General features: G+C 41.4%; 1 protein-coding gene across 1 annotated transcript; it reads left to right on the forward strand.

Moving 5' to 3' along the window:
• The first annotated feature begins 4579 nt into the window (after positions 1 to 4579).
• Positions 4580 to 5971, forward strand: LOC110548237 (seminal vesicle secretory protein 2-like). Its single transcript, XM_060381317.1, has one exon. It carries the CDS (start codon positions 4700 to 4702, stop codon positions 5942 to 5944), a length of 1245 nt encoding a protein of 414 aa, XP_060237300.1. The 5' UTR covers positions 4580 to 4699; the 3' UTR covers positions 5945 to 5971.
• The last annotated feature ends 13512 nt before the right edge of the window (positions 5972 to 19483 follow it).

Genomic DNA, 19483 nt, shown 5'->3' on the forward strand with positions numbered 1-19483 from the left:
AAGCCTGCCTCTTGGGAGAAATCTTGTGTTTAGAATGGATATAAACCCTCAGTTTATCAGGGTGCCAGTGGTGGAGGAGGTGAAGAGAGCGTGAATGAACAGAGCATAGGCCAGTGTGTTTCTGTGCTATTACCACTGCTTTTCTCACAGAAATATGTAAGCATCTTGTTCAGATAGGAGGTACTTTCCTCCATCTTATTTGATAAATTTTTAGTTTTTCTGAATAATTTTGTGCTGAAATATGTCAGCCAATTATTCATATAATGTTACCTATTTCTTATACTCCTAAAGATATAATTTCATGTTCAAAAAAAAAAAGAATATGACTTTCTGTATTTTGTTTGTTTGTTTTTTTTTCTGACTTAATTCAACTGATATTTTACATGTTAGTGGTCCTGAAATGCTTGGAAACTCTTGATTATATGTTCACTCTCAAAACTGAGTTATGGGGCTGGAGAGATGGCTCGGTGATTAAGAGCATTGGTTACTATGTCAGAGGAACTAGGTTCAATTTCCACCATTCACATGGCTGCTAACAAGCATCTGTAACTCCAGTTCCAAAGGCTCAAGACCCTCTTCTGTACTCTATAGGTGCTGAACATACGTGGCTCACAGCATATATGCAGACCAGAAGACCCTAATGAATAACGCAAAAATTATTTTTAAAATTTGAGTTATTTAAAACCTGGGATTTTAAGACATTAAATTGGAAGCACAAGATATGAAAGAATAATAAAGAAATAAATAATATTGTATTGTCTCAATAATTGTATAAGTACCCAAGATGATGAAATTCATAGAAACACATAATGAATTAGTAGATTATGAGGCCCTGAGATGAGTTATGATGTCACAGATTTGGGTTGTGCTGTGAAAAACTACTGGAGATAGATACTAGCAATATGAATGTGCTTAATAGAATGAAGCTGAAAAATCAAAAACATATTTATATGGTAAGTTTTATGTCGCACATATTAAAGAGTGGGGTTCTTCCTTCATATAGTTGTAGACTGATTCTGTACACCCAGGCATAGATGTTTGTGTAATCTGAACAGCTTCGGAACTGACCTGACTTGGGCCATTATTGGAAGTGAACAAAGGACAGAGAGATACAGAAAAGCTGGGACCAGGTGGGCCACACACTCTAATGGACACACATGGGCAGCAGCCCAGAAACTCCGCTTATTGATTATACAAGACATGAAGAAGGAGATGGGTTAGCTAATCTCAGTAGGAGATCTCTGTAGGGGAGCAGCCCCAAGATAAGGAAGCCGTGATTGGCACTTTCTGTACATACTGGTTTTAGTTAAAGGTCAGCCATTCATTATCATCCATTCTTGGGCCAAATGAAGGCTTTGTCATTCTCTTGGCTCTGAGGTGTTGGCATCCTTACCATAGCCATGCTCTTGTCACCAATACACATTCACTTGGGACTTCACCCACTCCACACAGATGGTGAGCTTAGGGTAGATCATTTTGGAAAGCTTTCTGTAATCCCATAATATTCACACACTTGGTTTTCTGCCTATTCTTAGGATGATTTATCTTATTATATTTTTTTAAGTTGCCATGTAATTTTCTTGCATAGAATTAAGCAAAAACCTCTTTTAAATTTCCTTTTCTGTTCCCTAAGCATATTATTCTACGATGTCTGAGTCAGATTTCGCCACCTTTGCTCATAAAATGTTTGCAAAAGGATGTTTGATTCCCACCCACCTGGATATCAAAGGAGATACTGAGACTCAGAGCCAAACTTTGGGCAGAGTGCCGGAATCCTTATGGAAAAAGTTTCTGGAGGGGACAGGAACTCCACAAGAAGAACAACAGAAACAAAATACCTGGACCCAGAGGGTCTGCAAAGACCAATATTCCAACTAAGAACCATGCATGAAGAGGACCTAGGCCCCTGTTCAAAGGAAGCCCACTGGCTGCTCAGTGTCCAAGTAGGTTCCCTAGTAAGAGGTACACGGGCTGTCTCTGACATGACCTCAGTGGCAGGCTCTTTGATCACCTCCCCCTCGGGGGGGGGGGGTGCAGCTTTGTCAGGCCACAAAGGAAGATGATGCAGCCAGCCTTGATGAAACCTGATAAAGCTAGGGTCAAATAGAAGGGGAGAAGGTCCTTGTGTATCAGGGGACTAGAGAAAAGGCATAGGGGGAGATGAGGGAGGGTAGGTGGAACTGGGAGGAGACAAGGAAGGGGCTGCAGAGGGGATACAAAGTGAATAAATTGTAATAAATAAATATATAAATAAAATTAAATTAAAAAATAAAAACTATTCAGCAAAAGTTTTACTGGCATTCACCAGAAATAAGTATGCATGATTTATAAATCATTTGTTTTTCTGTTCTTTCAGTAACTCATTTCTCTTTTCATTTTTTACCAGTATATTGAATGATTAAATTTAAATTTTCTTTTCAATATATTCTCTTCTGGTATGTACAGCATAAATGCACAATATTTGTGATCTTCAACTACCTGAATTGTTTGTATACCTTATTCTTGAGTTTTATATGCATCTTTAAAAAGAGAAATTTATTCTTAATTCAGAAATATTATCAAAGCTGTCAGAGCCTTTCTTTTATTCCTCAAATTGAAGGATTTCCTGGATTTTTCTAAAACAACAAAAAGAGACAGGAGATAGGAGTATAAGGTCAAGCAGGAACAGTAAGCAATCTTATGTTAGAATCATTTCAGTGTGACTCACTGGTCTCCTGGGGGAAATGATCGCTTCCCCTGGGACAGAGACCAGCTCAGTAAAAGGTCAGAGTGGCTCTGTGGAAAAGAATGTAACTCATGTGTTTTATATTATGTTTATTGTGTGCCTTTTCCCTTTGCAAAGACATGATTGGGTTTTTAATTTGTCCCTTCCATTCAGCACTACCCAGACTGTTGGGGTGGGATGGCAGGAAATATGTCTTAAAGTAGACTTCCTTTCAAAACTATCTCCAGATGGTTCTGAATGCAAATTGGGACACTGCAGAGGTGTTTTCTTCTACCAAGAACGTGGCCTCAGCATTGTCCCTTTGAGTCTGTGGCTCCATCACAAATGTCATAATGAGCCATTTACGTTGTACTCATGGTTGTGCAAAGCTGTGTTTCTAAACAAGAAGGCCAGTCTTCCATCTCGTCTCAGGATAATGACGACATTGCCAGTGGCAGGAAGTATTCGTCACAGCCCATTGCAGTTGTATAACACTCCTGTCTGAATTTCTCCATGACACTTTAACTATCCTTATTTTCTGAGGAGTCCATGACATACCCTCAGTAAGGAAGCCAACGCTTTTTTGTTGTTTTTTTTCAACAGTGATTCATATTATCATTCAATTGTTGTAATGCAGCAGCCCCATCCTTTAAAACGGAACATTAGAATGCCTCTGCACCTCCTGTGCAAAGTACCTGGGAACATCACCAATGTTCCCAAGAGCAAATTTAAAATTCCTCTGCTCCTCACTTTGCCTTCCAGATACATCCCCAAGCTCATTTCACTGCACGCAGAGGCCATTTGAGATGCTGCAAACAAACCGCAGCTACCGCCATCTTCTCATGCCAACGTTTTTTAGAGCAAACTGATCTCAGAAGCACACGTTCATGTCTCTCCTAATAAATACAGACAGGGGCACCGTCGATGTTGATCGTTCTACACCTCACAGCTACTTCTGGCCCCATATTCCAGTTATTTTTTTCCCAGAGCTCAGGTTTGATTCAAGAGCCTCACACTTTCTAAGCAAGTGGTTTACCACACAGCTGCATTTTCATCTCCATTTTTTCTTCAAACTTTATAATTGGGGCTTCCTTGTGTTTGATTCTCCCCTAGGTCCTTCTATACACGTGAGTGCTCCTTTGCATGTAAATGAGAGGCTATGTCAAACAATGTCGTGATGGAAAGAGCACCACGACACTGTGACTGAGAAAACTTGGTCAGGCCTGGGTTACTTTCAGAGCATGGAAAAAGTCTCTTCCCTACTCTACTCTACTCTGGATTTTGCTTGAAAATGCAAAAAGTGTGCCACAAACATGGTGGGTTGATAAAGATTTGCTGAGGCTTATGACATAGGAAAAGGTCTCTGACATTGCGTCCCTGTACAAAGTACTTGGGACATTACCAATGTCCCCAACTGCGCAGAGGGGAGGAAGTTGACATTTAGAGATAAGCTTTTTAAAAGGGCAGTAGCTTCAGCCACATCCAGCTAAAGGAGATATAAATGAGCAACTCAGCTCAGACCTCAGTGAAGGTTCTTCTTGACAAGATGAAGTCCCCTATCTTCATCCTTTCTCTGCTCCTCATTCTGGAAAGACAGGCAGCTGTGGTTGGACTCTACGGTGAGTATGGAGATGGTGCCTAGAGGGAAGGTCACTGAGGAAGACTGTCCTTAAGGGTAATATGGGAGTGAGCTGATCCTTCTATAGAATGATTTTTTTTTATGAGAATTAGTTCTTCTCTAGCCAAACCCAAAACCCTTGTGGGGACATCAACACTCTTATGAGGAAATTTTTGAAATAAGACTTGGAAGAAGCTGTTCAGATAATGTAACTTAAACATTCTTCTTATAAATTACCAGGTGGGATAAAAGGCCAATTCAGTAGTGCATCAGGATTTAAAGGTCTCGGTTACGGCCTTAAAGGAAGAAGCATCGATTCAGCTGAAGAAGGTCTTTTCCTGCAAACAAAATTCAAAGGATATGGCCAGGATGGTAGCATGGCACAGTCACAGCTTTCACAAGAGCAAACAGGTTTAAAAGGGACCACGCTTACAAGTTTTAAAGGGGCCACACTTTCAAGTACAAAAGGGGCCATGCTTTCAAGTACAAAAGGGGCCATGCTTTCAAGTACAAAAGGGGCCATGCTCTCAAGTACAAAAGGGGCCATGCTCTCAAGTACAAAAGGGGCCATGCTCTCAAGTACAAAAGGGGCCATGCTCTCAAGTACAAAAGGAGCCAGGCTTTCAAGTGCAAAAGGGGCCATGCTCTCAAGTACAAAAGGAGCCATGCTTTCAAGTGCAAAAGGGGCCACGCTTTCCAGTGCAAAAGGGGCCTCACTTACAAGTTTAAAAGGGGCCTCGCTTTGTCGTATGGGACAAGAATCTCAACTGAAATCCCTTGGAGAACTAAAGTCCCAAGAAGCCCAAGTAAAATCCTATAGTCAACAAAAATCCTTTGGTGGCCAAGTAAAATCCTTTGGTCAACAAAAAACCCTTGGTGGCCAATTGAGCTATGCACAGATGAAATCCCAAGAATCTCAAATGAAATCCTTCGGAGGACTACAGTCCTCCAGTGGACAGCTAAAATCCCAAGATGCCCAGTTGAAATCCTATAGTCAACAAAAATCCTTTGGTGAAGAAGCCCAACTGAAATCCTTTGGAGGACTACAGTCCTCCAGTGGACAGCTAAAATCCCAAGATGCCCAATTGAAATCCTATAGTCAACAAAAATCCTTTGGTGAAGAAGCCCAACTGAAATCCTTTGGAGGACTACAGTCCTCCAGTGGACAGCTAAAATCCCAAGATGCCCAGTTGAAATCCTATAGTCAACAAAAATCCTTTGGTGAAGAAGCCCAACTGAAATCCTATGGCCAACAAAAATCCCAACAGTCACAATTAGCCTATAGCCAAATGAAAGCCAGTAGTCTCCAACAAAAATTCCATGGTCAAGAAAAATCCCTAAAAGGTTTTTCTCAACAATCTCAACAAAAAGGATTTTCCATGGATGAAGAAATGTCACAGCAGCGTAAACATTATGATGAGGAGGAGCAATCTGCACAACAAAAGTCTACCCAGCATGTCAAGTCAGAGGAAGACTTAGCCCAATTTGGACAACAACGGCAATTTGGACAAGAAAACTCACAAGCCTATAAAGGATATCTTGAACAGTTCAAAAGGAAATCTCAGGATAGCTTTCTTACAAAGGGAGGGGCAGGCCTATTTCAAAGTCAACAAAAGGTATAACGTATTCACTGACCAACTAAAGACCAAGATCAATATCAAGGTATGTTTCTACTAAATAGGAGAGATATTTAGCCCGATGTTTATAGTACGTAAGAAAGCCCTGGGTCCTTTATGGGACTCATGCCCATTTGTTCCTATCAGTAGAAGTATTATTATGTTACAAACTCTTAGAAAGATGAAGAGTAATCCCTCAGCACTAGATATGGTAAAGGCAGAGTAAGCAACCTGGCTTAACGATTGGTCCTGAATTACTACCTTGGGGAGTGTTTTTCAATCATTTTCCTTGAACATAGACAGTTTTTATTATTAAATATGTACCACCTACGCAATCATATTTAACATTTTATGATATAATCTTGTTTGTTCTTACAGTTTGACTTGGTAAAAATTGGTTTCTTGCTTAGATTGGTATAAGGTGTTATTACAGATGATCTCTTTCTTCATGCCAGTGAGTGTTCTTGCTGCCGCATTACCTCCACTTTCCATCATAAACCATGGGGTAAAGAAATAGATGGCTTTTCCACCAGCCAACTATGGAAATATGATTACAAAGCTCTCTGCTCTGGGGCAGACACTGTGTTCAGTTATGTGCCCAGTGATGCACCTGTTAGATTCCAATGGACAGTCCCAGGCTTGTGGTCATGCTAGTGGCCCTGGTTACACTCAGTTGGTCACAAAACAAAAAAGATAGGATTGGGAGAAAGAGACTTGAAGAGAGTAGTGGGGGTGATTGGGATGAGTGGGATATAGGAGAAGACGGGATTGGCAGTAATCAGAATGTACTATGTGTGTGAGAGAGATTCTGAAAGAACAGAGGAAAGTAGGGATTTTTTGTGTGTTTTGTTTTCTTTTAAATCCAAAAAGAGCTTGAATGTGAGCACAGGAACATAAGCACCCACATGTTGCTGCTGTACATTTATGATTTAGGGAGTGGAATCTGTGCCCCAGCAGAAAGACAATGGTTGCCTCTTTGTTTTGCATTAAGTTTGTATTAAGAAAGGGAGAGCAACAAAAGCCATAGACACACTTGGGGTTCATTTCGGTCATTAGTGGCTGAGCACCCCAATTTGTAGAAGCTGGTTCTGGTAGAATTAAAAGAAGCAGAAATCCGTTCATTTATGCCTCAACTTCTGACTACCGTTGTGTCATTGTCACCCTTTCTTTTCCTAGGACTCACCTCACCGGAGTCAAGTCTATGATCCCTTCAAGATGCAGACTGCAATGTGGTCCCAGATCGTTGGCTCATGGACAATCCTCTAATCACATTTGCTTTTCTGTAGGACTTCTAAACCTGGAGTTTCCTCAAACACTTGCTTTCCAATAAAAAGATAACTTTCTGCATCACTTGCTTTAGTTTACTGAGATCTGATTCCTACAACTGTCTGGGTTTGTGAACATTCCTGGTGGGCAGTTCCAAATGGAAGAGACGATTGTATCGCATTGGGGAAAATAGCAATGAAATCCGCATCTGTAGATGCGTGGATTACAAAGAAGGTGCTAGAACCAACTGTGCCAGTCACCTTGTGAGCCACAAAAAGTCAACCTTAAAATCCCTCACAATTCTTTTCCTAGTGGGTCTTCAGAGACTGACAATCAGAATTAAAAGGTCACTGGTCCAAGGACATTGGTTTCCAGTTCCAAGTCCACCACAGAAACATGTCAGTTTTCAGACTGGAGAAATGGCTCAGCCATTAAATGTTAGGCTCGTAACCAAAAACAGAAGAAACACCAATTTTCAATTTTTTTTTCTTTCTGAGCATAAGCCCACAATTGACAGATGGTAGACAATTTCCTCTAGTTGTCTTTAATTTTGTGAAATCAAGCAAGGCCATCACACTTCTGTGGTTCCAAGGTCAGGAACTGGACTGAGAGTTTACCTACTAAAACATTTGATATTCAGGAAAAAAGTAGAGTGTTGTTTAATAAGATTTGTCCCTGCTACCACAGCCACAGAGAAACATGTGCAGGTCGCAGAGCCACTGTCACTTTAATCTGGAAGGTCTAGTCACTTCATTAGGTACCGAGAGGAGATTCTGCATTGCTATAGATTCAAAGGATTTGGGTACCACCTCTGGATGGAAACACAAGAATTCTTCTGAAGTCTTAAAGCAGAATGGATATAGAAAGTTATATATAACGGGAACAATACTTCACTCAGACATCATAGGCCATCAAACAAAAGCCCCGTGCCAGGTACAAGTTACCTCTTTTTGAGTTGTTGGCCACTGAGATCACACACACGCACACACATACCCCAACATTGCTATTACCATGGCTCTTAGTTACTGTCTGCAACTTAACGTTAAGACTCCATCACTGAAGACACAACATACCTGAGTCACAGGACACAGAGAAATGAGTCTGGGTACTGACCTGGGAGCGTCATCCTACTGGCTAGCTTTCATGGTGCTGAAAGGTACATGCATGCTTACTAGGGGAGAAAAGTCACCAACACTGTTACCCAGATGTGAACTAGAACCTGTGAACTAGAAGAACAAAACTGGCCTGGTAAGATATGTCTACTAGTGCACTAATATCATGGGAGAAAATCAACCAACCACTTTCTGATAGGACTTAAGTCCCACTCCACAAGATGGACCCAATGTCCGATACCATTAACTACACCCAAAACCTATAGCTGGCTAGGTTATAGACCCTACGGAAGAGCCTACTACTATTATTCTGTGAAGTGATTGCAGCAATGAACTGCTTTCAAAGTTCTTATCTTTATATCCATAAATTGGTGCATCTCTCCATTCTTCCCTGAGAGGCTTTCTTCAGAAGATGGTGACAGTGACAGAGACACGCGGCTGGTCAACACGCAGAGATTAGGAGTGTGGAGTCAGTGATAACTAGAACATCTATAACACGCCCCTTCACCCTAAGTCTTCAGTGATCATTGCAGAATAGGAGGTAAGAAGAGCCAGAGGGAGTAGATGTCTGAAGGAGACAGTGTCTGCTAAAATGACAGCACAGTTGCACACATGAAATCGGAGCAGACGTGATTGCATGTAGGAGGCTTGTGCAAAACCAAGTCAGCCCACATCTCAGCATGGAGGGACTCTTGAAGTCCCACCCCACCCCCAACTGAGGCGCCATTGGCCATTGGTGGCTGCTGGAAGAGTGCAGTGGTTAGGAGAATGCCCCCATAGGCTCATGGAGCTGTATGCTTAGTCTCCATGTTTGGAAGTGTTTGGAAGGACTGGGCACTGTGGCCTTTTTGGAGGAAGTATGCCACTGGGGATGAGCTTTGAGGTTTCAAAAGCCCAATCCAGGCCTAGCATCTCTCTGTGCCTGCTGCTTATGAAACAAAAAGTAAGGCTCTCAGCTACTGCTCCAGTGCCATGCCTGTCTGCTTCCCACAATGGACTAACCTCTGAAACTATAAGCACATGAGAAGGTTAGTAAAGAGCTGCTGATCTTTGGTCGATGTTGGAATCCCGAAGAAGTGGGTTCTAATGCCAGTGAAGGAGTGTCTCGGTGACAGCATAAATGGACTCGCCAGCAAGCATGAGGGCAAGTAGACAGAATCAAGAGCTTCCTTCTTCCATGTCTTTTTGTATAGGCTTCCACAAGATGGCACGGCCCAGATTTAGTTGAATCTTCCCAGCACAAACGATCCCATCAAGAAAGCCCCACAGGCAAGATCAGCTAGTTCAGTTTTAGTTGATTTCAGACATAGCCAAGTTTGACAACCAAGATTAGCCATCACACTCATAAACAGGAGGTGTATGTGTGTACCTATGTGTGTTATCAAGAGCCAAGGTTAGATCATTATAGTTTGATTTAACACCCCCAAAAAATATGTTTCATCTTAATTGTCAGTGACAATATTTGCAAATAAAATCCTTAGAAAGACAGAATGTAAAGTTGGGTCTGTAGGGAGATGGGGAGGAACTGGGAGGAATTGGGGTTGGGGTGGGGAGAAACAATCAAAATACATTGTTTGAAAACTAAAATAAATAAGTAAATAAACATACAGGACTAGTTTGACCTTCCATTGTATTGCCTGATAGCACCCACTTTTTCTGAAATTGGGTCTTACCTTATTGCTTAGGCCAACCTTGAACTTGTGATGTTCTCGTCCCAGCCTCATTAGTGCTTGGGATGACAGGCACGGGTAACCAAACCCATCTGACTGGTATCCTTTTGAAGGGGATTCCTGGAAGGCTAGGGTGTCTCACAAGCATGGTCCCCAGAGCCCATGCAAAACTATCAAGCCTGAAGGTGCTTATTTGTAATCCTAGTGCTGTAGAGGCTAAGGCACCAGACCCCTGGCTGAGGATCGCTAGTTGGCCAGTCTCAACTAGTTGGTAAGCTTCAGGTAGCAAAAGAACCTGTCTCAGAGGAAGCAAATAGCCTTTCTGAGTGACAGCGAAGGCTGACCGCTGACTTCCACATGCTTGCATACACAAGCAGCCACTCACACATACATAAATCTTACAGCTGTGCATTAGAAAAGGAAGCCTGGAGGCCTTATCAAGAGTCCAAGCAAAGAGGATAGGTTGGAAGGATATAGTTAAAGTCCTTCTGGCTCCCATTTATTTCACTTAATATTATAATCTCCATTTCCATCTATTTCCAGCAAATGACATAATTTCATTCTTTACATCCAAATAAAATCTCATTGTGTGTACGTATCAGATTTTCTTTATCTGTTCATCTGATGGGGGGTATTGAGGCTGCTTCCATATCTTAGCTATTGCGATTAACAATATCTGAGCAGTAACTGGGTGTGTATATGCCCGGGCATGCCATACCTGCATCGATATATTAATTCAACTTTTGGGTTATTGTGGCCTCTTTATACTAATTTCCACAGTGGCTGCACCAGTTTACACTTATACCAGCAATGTACAGGGATTCTCTTCCTTTGTATCCAGACTAGCAATTCGTCTCAGCCATTCTCTTTATAGCTATTACGCTATTGTGCCAGTGCAGAGAGGGAAACAAATGATTTACATTAACATCTCCATGATTTTTCGGTATATTGGACCATTTTCATATATAATTTTTAATGTATTTATATATCAATTGGTCATCCATGTTTCTTCTTTTGAGAACTATCATTTGCTCACTTTTTGATGAGTCTATGTTTATTGTTTATTAATCATGCACATAAAGTAAGATAAATAAATCTTAAAAATGTCTTAACCCTTTTTACAGTAAAAGAAATGATACAGAATTTTTAAAAATGGCCAATGAAAATGAAAGAATCTTTGCCAACAATATATCTGACAGGAGATCAACTCCTAGAATATATGAAGAACTGCAGAAAAATCAAATATGCCAATAAAGAAGAGATATATGAACAAGTGTTCCATATCCTTAGCCATTGGAGAAATGCAAATTAAAACTACATTGAGATTCCATCTCTTTCCTGGAAAATGACTACAATTATAAAGACAAAACACTATAAATGCCAATGAGAATTCAGGGAAAGAGGAGCCTTCACACACTGGGGATGGGAATGCAAACTGGGATAGCCACTGTGGACGTCACTCCTCAAAACCTACAAATTGAACCATTGCTTGACGCGGCGGCTTTCCTGGCTACACACCTGAAGGACTCTAGCCAACTTTCCACACGTGTACCCGCGCATTCATGTTTATTACAGCACTCAGCAATACACGACAGCAGAGAAATGGAAAGGATCTGGATGTTCATCCGCGGAAGACGAAGTACACACGCACAATGGAAGTTTCTCAGACATTTGCAGGAAACTGGGGGGAGCTAGAGATAGCTGTTTTAAACAAAGTAAGCAAAGCTCAGAAAATCACTGCATGTCTTCTATCACATGTGGGATTTAGATTTGATGGTGCACAGTGTACAACATGAATATAAAAAGGAACAGTGTGGGGAGAGGAAGAGCTCTTAGGAAAGGAAGGAGCGAGGAGGGAGAGAGGGCTGATGGAATTCATATGATGTGAGAGAAAAGGGGGGACTATTCAGAAAGAGCAAAGGACCAGACAAAGGAAGACTAGAGGTGCACAGTGAAGGAGAAGAATGAATAAGAACAAAATGCTAAAATGAAACCCATCACTGTGTACCTAACTCTAAAAAAAAAATAACCTTAGAGCTGGTGAGATGACTCAGCAGGTCAAGACTCAAGCTGCACAAACCTGATGACCTGAGTTCAATTCCCAGGACCCAGGTAAACATAGAGGGAGAGAAATGACTCCATAAGCTTGTTCTTAGACCCGACACACAACATGCATGCCATAGCGCATGCACCTGTGCCCCCACAGACATCATAAGAGACATGTACACAATAATTAACTGATTGATCATTCACAAAGGAATAATTTTTAAAATTCCTTTGAAAACATAGCATCTCTAGTGGCCTCCTTTCTCTAAGGAAGCAGCAAGTGTGAGCAGTCCCTGGCTGGTAAGGTAGTCCAACACCTCAAGACCTCTCTGAGTCCCTGATTCTCTCCATCCTGGTGCTCCTCAATTTCCCAGAACCCTGCCCTTAAATATTGAAGGATGCTGCCCTCGCCTTTAGGCTCTAGAATGATGAGCTCTGCATCTATATCACAGCAAAGAGAAGAGAAAAGGATGAAGCTTTTAACGAAGTTATACACGGAACCAGGCAAGAAACGGGAAAGAAACGCGGTAGATTTAGAAAAGGCAGGAATAAAACCATCCATCATCTCTCTCTTAGATCTCCTTGTTCTTATTTCCTCCCCTCTGCCAGATTTAGGCTCAGTTATTTTTCCTTTAGTTTGTTTTAAATGTTTTATTTTTAATTTGTGTGTGTGTGTGTGTGTGTGTGTGTGTGTGTGTGCATAGAATGATACAGGTCAGAAGACAATGCTTCCATGGTGGGTTCTGGAGAGCAAACTCAGGCCATCAGGTTTAGGCAGGTGCCTCTGCTCAGTGGGCCATATCGTAGGCACGTGCCGCCCTTAGTTTTAAAACTACATTGCTAGTCTCTTCCATCAATTACAAATCACTTTCTCTTTCTAGTTGTGTTTTTGACCACTTTTTATTTGAACATATGTTAATCCTTTCCATTTGTTTTGCGCTCTTCCTTCTCCTCTTGACACTTTCATGATTCCAATCTTTGCAAACATATTGAACTTTTCGTGGGCTCTCTTGGAGACTGCTCCATGGACACTTGGAGAAATGTATTAATATATTGTAATGTTTTGTGACAGAGCACTTTATACATGACTCAATTGTGTACGCCCTTCAAATCCTGTCTATACTGGTGCCACCTCTCACTGGAGACTTCATTCTGCTTTCTTCAACTCCGATGTTTGCGTTACCTGCTTGAGTCTCTCCTGACAGCAGCATGCTATGTACATGTTTCAAATACTTACATCTTCATGGGGAAATCCTGGTGCTACGGTACAAGAAGGCTGATGTCCCAGTTTGACATACAGATCGGCCCGGGAGGGGGGAAAGGGGAATGCTTGCTTTCCTCCTCTGCTTTTTTTTTTTCCATTCATGTCATCAAAGGCTTGCAGATACTCATCAAGTTAGTAAGGCCATAATCGATTCACAATGCTCTCTTATTGTCTCCTGGCAACTGTGGATTCATCTGTTTTAACTGATGCCACCTCGGGCCTCTCATTTCTGTTATTATCCTTCAGCTCGATCGCCTATAAGCATTGGATATTTTTCATTACTGATTAACTTCCTTTTTGTTCAGCTTCACAGACTCCTTTTAGCCTTTCTTGAAAAACAGGTTTTGTAGAGACAACCTCCCTCAGTTTTTATTTCTATACAAGAATTTTATCTTTCTTTCATTTACCGAGGACAGTTCTTCTGGGTAAGTGTTTTTGATTTGCAAGTTTCTCCCTTTGGAAGCATTAAGTATTTCGTCCTGTCAAGAACAAGGTCTTAGGAAGTCTCTTGGCACTCCTACTGGAATTTTCTTGTATGTTGACTCTTTTTTTCCTCTGGATGACTTCAGACCCCCTCTTTGTCTTTGATCTTTGGAACTTTGATCAGAGCATGGCATGGTGTGAGATTGACCCTAATAGAAGAAATTTGATCTCCTGAACTGGATATTTATATCTTTCCTTGGGTTTGCAAAGTTTTCCAGTTTAAAACGTAAATGATTTTCTCCACTTTCTCTTGAATACCACTGATGCAAGCATGTGTCCTTTTCATGCTGTCCAGCGAAGCATTCCTCTTTCTTTTTGCTCTTTCTTCCACACTGACTGTACCTTCAAGCAACCTGTTTGTGAGTTCACAGACTCTTCGGTTCCATCAGTTCTCATGATGCTCGCTTAGCACACGCATCATGAACGTTTTCTAACAGGTAGTTTTGTAAATTCAGTGAATTTTTAATCATTAATCTCTTTGCTAAGTTTCTTCAATAAAATTTAGAATTCTTTTCCTTCATTTTCTCTAAGTTCATTTTTCTTCTTCCAAATTGAAAGATGTTTTCAGGGTTTTGTTATTTATTTATTTATTTATTTATTTATTTATTTATTTATTTTTGGAGTTAATGCTGACCATATATTTACATTCAAACTCTGGCATTTTATCCTCTCCAGTTAGGCAACCCCATGTTTTTCTGATTGTTATTGATCTTTATCTTGCATCCATGCCTTGAACTGATGGAGTATGCCAGTCTTCACGTCCTGGCAGTATCTGAGAATGCCTTCTAATAGGAAGTTTGCCCAACAAGCGATGAGCAATGACCCCTATGTTTCTGACTACTATTGCCATGGTAATCCTGGGGATACCCTGAGGCCATGACACAGGCAGCATGTTCTGTGAGGGAAAAGGGAAGCTTTGAACTGGCTTAGCAACATATTGGAATCCTGAGTCTCAAGTCTGACACCGATCTGGAGAGCCATAAAATCCCCACGTTCCTGAGAACTTCCTGCTCCTGATGTTTGTCTAAACCAAAGCTGCTGCCACCATGCAGCTGGAGTACATGTGACTCAGGCAGGGAGTGCATGTTTCCGTCTAGCCCTGATGGAGATGCTTACCTCATGCGTATCAGACGAGACTGACAGGGAGGGTGTGCCTGGTGCTGGTTTTTCATGTTGTGCATCCAGTACCTGGGTCTCAGAGAGAGTTATTTGAATTATAGCTCCCTCATTCTCTCTTGTTATCTGTGCATGTTAAGCTAACGAGAGTGGGAGAAGGGTATACAGGCAATGCAAAACTGTCCTTCCTCCCTCCTTGATGGGTTCTTCTCGTACATTAACAGGTTTCATTCATCTTTCCCATGCTTGTATATTATTGTACTTTCTCATAGTCATCCCTCATTACTGGATCTTGTCCCATTGTCACTGGTTCCATCTCTTCCCACATCAGCTTTTATGTCCTGTACTTTTTTTTAAACCTATATTCCATATGACCTGTCTCTGGGTTCAGATTCTTTCTTCTATGTGATAAATTCTCCCACAGACAGTATGAGAGGAAAAACACAGTATTTGTCTTTTTTAGTCTGAGTTCTAGAGGTTCACACAGTTCCTGGCAGCAGCAAGGACAAAGACACAGCCCCACACTGTCACCTCCATCAGCTGAGGAGATCCTTTAGTCTTTGAGGTACCTTAACTCAGGTAAAACTGAACCACTGGCCTCAACTCAGAACAGAATTTTAGGATGAGCTGGTACGAAGAAGTATCAGTTTACTAAATTTTATTTCAAGGGGTTAGAAAGACGGCTCAGTGGCTAAGAGCACTGATTGTTCTTCCAGAGGACCAGGGTTCAATTCCCAGCACCCACACGGCAGCTCACAACTGTCTGTAACTCCAATATATGACACCCTCACACTGACATACATGCAGGTTAAACACCAATGTACATAAAATAAAAATAAATAAGTTGTTTTTAAAGATGCACTTATTGTTCTTGCAGAGGACCCGGGTTTGGTTCTCAGGACCAACAGGGTAGCTCACAACCATCTGTAACTGCAGTTCCAGGGAGTTTAACAGCTCTTGTTCTCTTTGAGCATTAAATGTACATGATGTGCAGACTTTCGCTTAGGATCAAGCACATACACATGAAATAACATTAAAATTTCAAGGATATTTTTAGCCTTAATTTTTATTTGTGTGGTTTTGATCTTTTATTTTTATTTTTTGAGACGAAGAGTTTTTCTGTGTAGCCCAAGCTTTCCTGGACTCTCTTTGTAGAACCAGGCTGGCCTCAGACTCACAGAGATCCGCCTGCCTCTGCCTCTCTGATTGCTCTAGCCTTAATTTTTAAGAGTTAAGAGAAAGAACATCAGTCAGAAAGAAAGACACAGCCAGCACTACGGGAGGGGCTCCTCAAGAATCTTCATACTAGCCATATGCCCAACTTTGTAGGTTTTGAAGTCATGGCCTTCAAAGGGGCCATGAAATCACAGGGTGATTACTGAGAATAACTGACAGAATTACAAATGCAAAAGCAAAACTTTTATTTCACAGGGACCATGGATGTTAGGATAGCTTCATTGTAAGAAATCTTAACATTCTTGTAGAGATCCCAGAAATTTTTTGTGAAAGGGATAAACCCAAATAGGTCACACAGGCTTAGGCCTTAAGCATGGTTTGTTACTATTTTAAAATAAAATATATTTGTATGAAAGGACCGTTGCCTCTGTGCTGGCAGCCTTCCCAGAAATGTTGATAACTGTGCTAGGATCCTTGATCTTCAGCTGGTAACAGGCCTCAACCAGACTCCTCAGTGAGGTATGACTTTTCCTTCCATATCCCATAACTCTCCTGTTTCCCCATCCTGCTTCAAGTCTCTGCAAATGACATAATCCCATTCCTCTTTTTTAAAATGTGAATAAGACCCTATTGAATGATCCTGCCACATCCCTGCCCATAGATACCTAGGCTGACTCTGTTTCAGCTATTCTAAATAGTTCCTCAGTAAACAGCATGCAGGTGTCTTGTAGCTGGCTAGCATTGCTTAGCATGGACAGCCAGCAGGGAGTGATAGAGCTGGACTGTAAGGCAGCCAGGGATTTCAGCTCTTGAGGAAATGCGCATCTATTCCCATGGTGCCTGCTTTCATTTTCATGTCCACCAGCAAGGCATGAGGATTGTCCAAACTTCAAATGTGAAATCCTAACTTACCTTCACCTGCAATTCCAAGGATCTCAAATCTATCCATCGTATTACTAATGTCGGGAATGTTAAAAATTCATGAAGAAAAACTCCTCCTTTGATGTAAGCCACAGAACAAGTTCCAAAAAAGGAACTTCTAAAAAAGTTATTCAGTAAGCAAGGGGGGGAGGGGGGGATGTCCCAACAAAGCAATGTTCAGTGTCTGGTAAATACCTTCCCTACATTTGTTCAGCGGTGAAGTATTAAAGGAGTCCTTTTCTGTACTTAATGACTCCCTTTTCTATTCCCATCCTTTAGCTTTCCTTATTTCCTGTCATTTCCCTTCTTCCTCTCTTCTGTTTCTTCTCTCCTCTTTCATTCCTACTTTTTTCTTTCTTTTCATCTTTCTTTCTTCTTTATACCCTTTCTGCTGTACTCAGAGCACCTTGTTCAGTAACCAGGTGTCCTAGACCAGCGGGCCATTCTCCTGGGACAGGTTCCATAAAATCATCTTGAATACATGGCCGTCCTCTTCTGTTGATTGAAGACATTTCTGTAGAGCTAGGTTCGTAGCTTTTTACGTTTTGCTGGTGGAAGATTTCCTTCTCCGTCTTCGTCGTGTTCCTCTTCGTCTTCATCATCATATTCGTCATGTTATCCACCCCCATATTCCTCTGCCATATCTGGAGCTTCTGTCTGTTCCTCTTCTGAGGCTGCAGTGTGGCCTTCCTGGGGCACAGGCTGATTGTCTCCTGGTCCTCCCTCAGCTTCGTACACTGCTTTCCCGTGGTGCCCTCTTCTGCTTATTTTCCCTTTCTCCTGTCCTGGGGGTTCACGGTCAGTAACCCCGTTGTCTTAGACCCCTGATCATTCTCCAGTTACAGGTTCCTTCCAGGCCCATAGTCACGTCTGTCTCCTCTTGTGTTTCCTCATGAAAAGCAGTCTGATGGCTCCTGGGGCAGCTTCTCCTCCGACAGTCCGTTTCTAAAGCCCTGTGCTTAGCACCATCTTTCTCAGCCATGTGGTCAGCTATCCTCCCAGCATCCATGAACACGTCTGTCTTGTTCCGTGTCTCCTGGAGAAAAGCATAGTTCCCTTGCGTGCGACATTTTTTTTTTTTCATATTTGAGCATCCCAAAATTGCAGAGAATAATAAACTTTTGAAAACTAAGCCTTCTGGGACAGAGAGCCATTGAAAAGAAAAGGGGATACATTTTAAGAATTTGGCAGGTTAAGGCAACTAAAAAGACATTTTTTTTAAAATGAATTCTGAAAGTCACCGATATTAAGGCAACCCAGAGATAGAAAAGGGCAGCACAAATTACAGCTAACCAATGGCTAGTCAGGAGATAGCTCAGTGGTTAAGATAGCACTTGCAGGCTTGATTCCAGCCCCACATAAAAGGCAATCCACAACCACCTATCACCCTAACTCCAGGGGGATGTAGCGCCCTCTTCCTGCCTCCAAGGGCACCTGCACTTACATGCTCATACACATAGACACACATATAACCACACAATTAGAAATAAAAAGTAAATATTTTTTAAAAGATTAGGTTTTGCTTCCACATTAAGTTCTAAGTCTCTTGGATGCAGCTACAAAGCTGGTTTCTTGGTTTGTTTGCTTGTTGTTTTTACAAAAACTATTTTTGGTCACTGCCTACATAAGTAGATTTCCAACTAAAAAGAGTAAGATTTCCAACTAAACAAATGTCAGGTTTTCACAACCACACAGAAAGAATCTATGTCTATATACCCATAGTCCAGAATGACCTCATGTTTGATAATTTTTACTTCATCAACTGAAGCATTTACACATACATAAAGACATTTTTAAAAAAGGAATTAAAAAATAAAATATTAGTTAAGAATCTTAGTCTCATATTCTATGCAAATAGACATTTTTGATAATCTAAATAGTGTATTACTAGAAGGACAATCTCCTCCCAACTTTTTGTGATGTCATGGATGGTGTCTAAATGTTGATGTGTAAAAAGTAAACTTTCAAATGCTCCCTAGATAAAAGCTGTGGGGAGGGTTGATGTCCAGTAAGAAGAGAGAGTTGGGCATTATTTTAGGATTCATTTATTTACATATTTTTAATGGATGAGTGCTCTGCCAGCACATACAACCACATGCCAAAAGAGGGCATCAGATTCCATTATATGTAGTTGTGAGCCACCTTGTGGTTGCTGGGAATTGAACTCAGAACCTCTGGAAGAAACAGCCAGTATTTTTAACTGTTGAGCCACTGTTCCAGGAGTTGGCCAATCTTGATGCACAGTCTGGAAAAAAAGTATTTTTTGCTCTTACTGACACCTAGTGTCCTGTATAAAAGGAACCTGAAGAAAAGGCCAACTTTGTGACACCCCAAGAAAAGGACAGCCCAGCCAGGCCCTAAAACATGTGTCAAGTTGTCGATTCTGCTGTCCTGCTCTGATGAACTGCAGGTCCTCCTGATGGCGGCCCACCCGTGAAGCTGACAGAAACATACCTGGCCTCCGCATTCACCTGCACAGCTTTCTTGGGAG

This window comes from Meriones unguiculatus, chromosome 4 (assembly GCF_030254825.1).
Source record: "Meriones unguiculatus strain TT.TT164.6M chromosome 4, Bangor_MerUng_6.1, whole genome shotgun sequence".
Lineage (NCBI taxonomy): Eukaryota > Metazoa > Chordata > Mammalia > Rodentia > Muridae > Meriones > Meriones unguiculatus.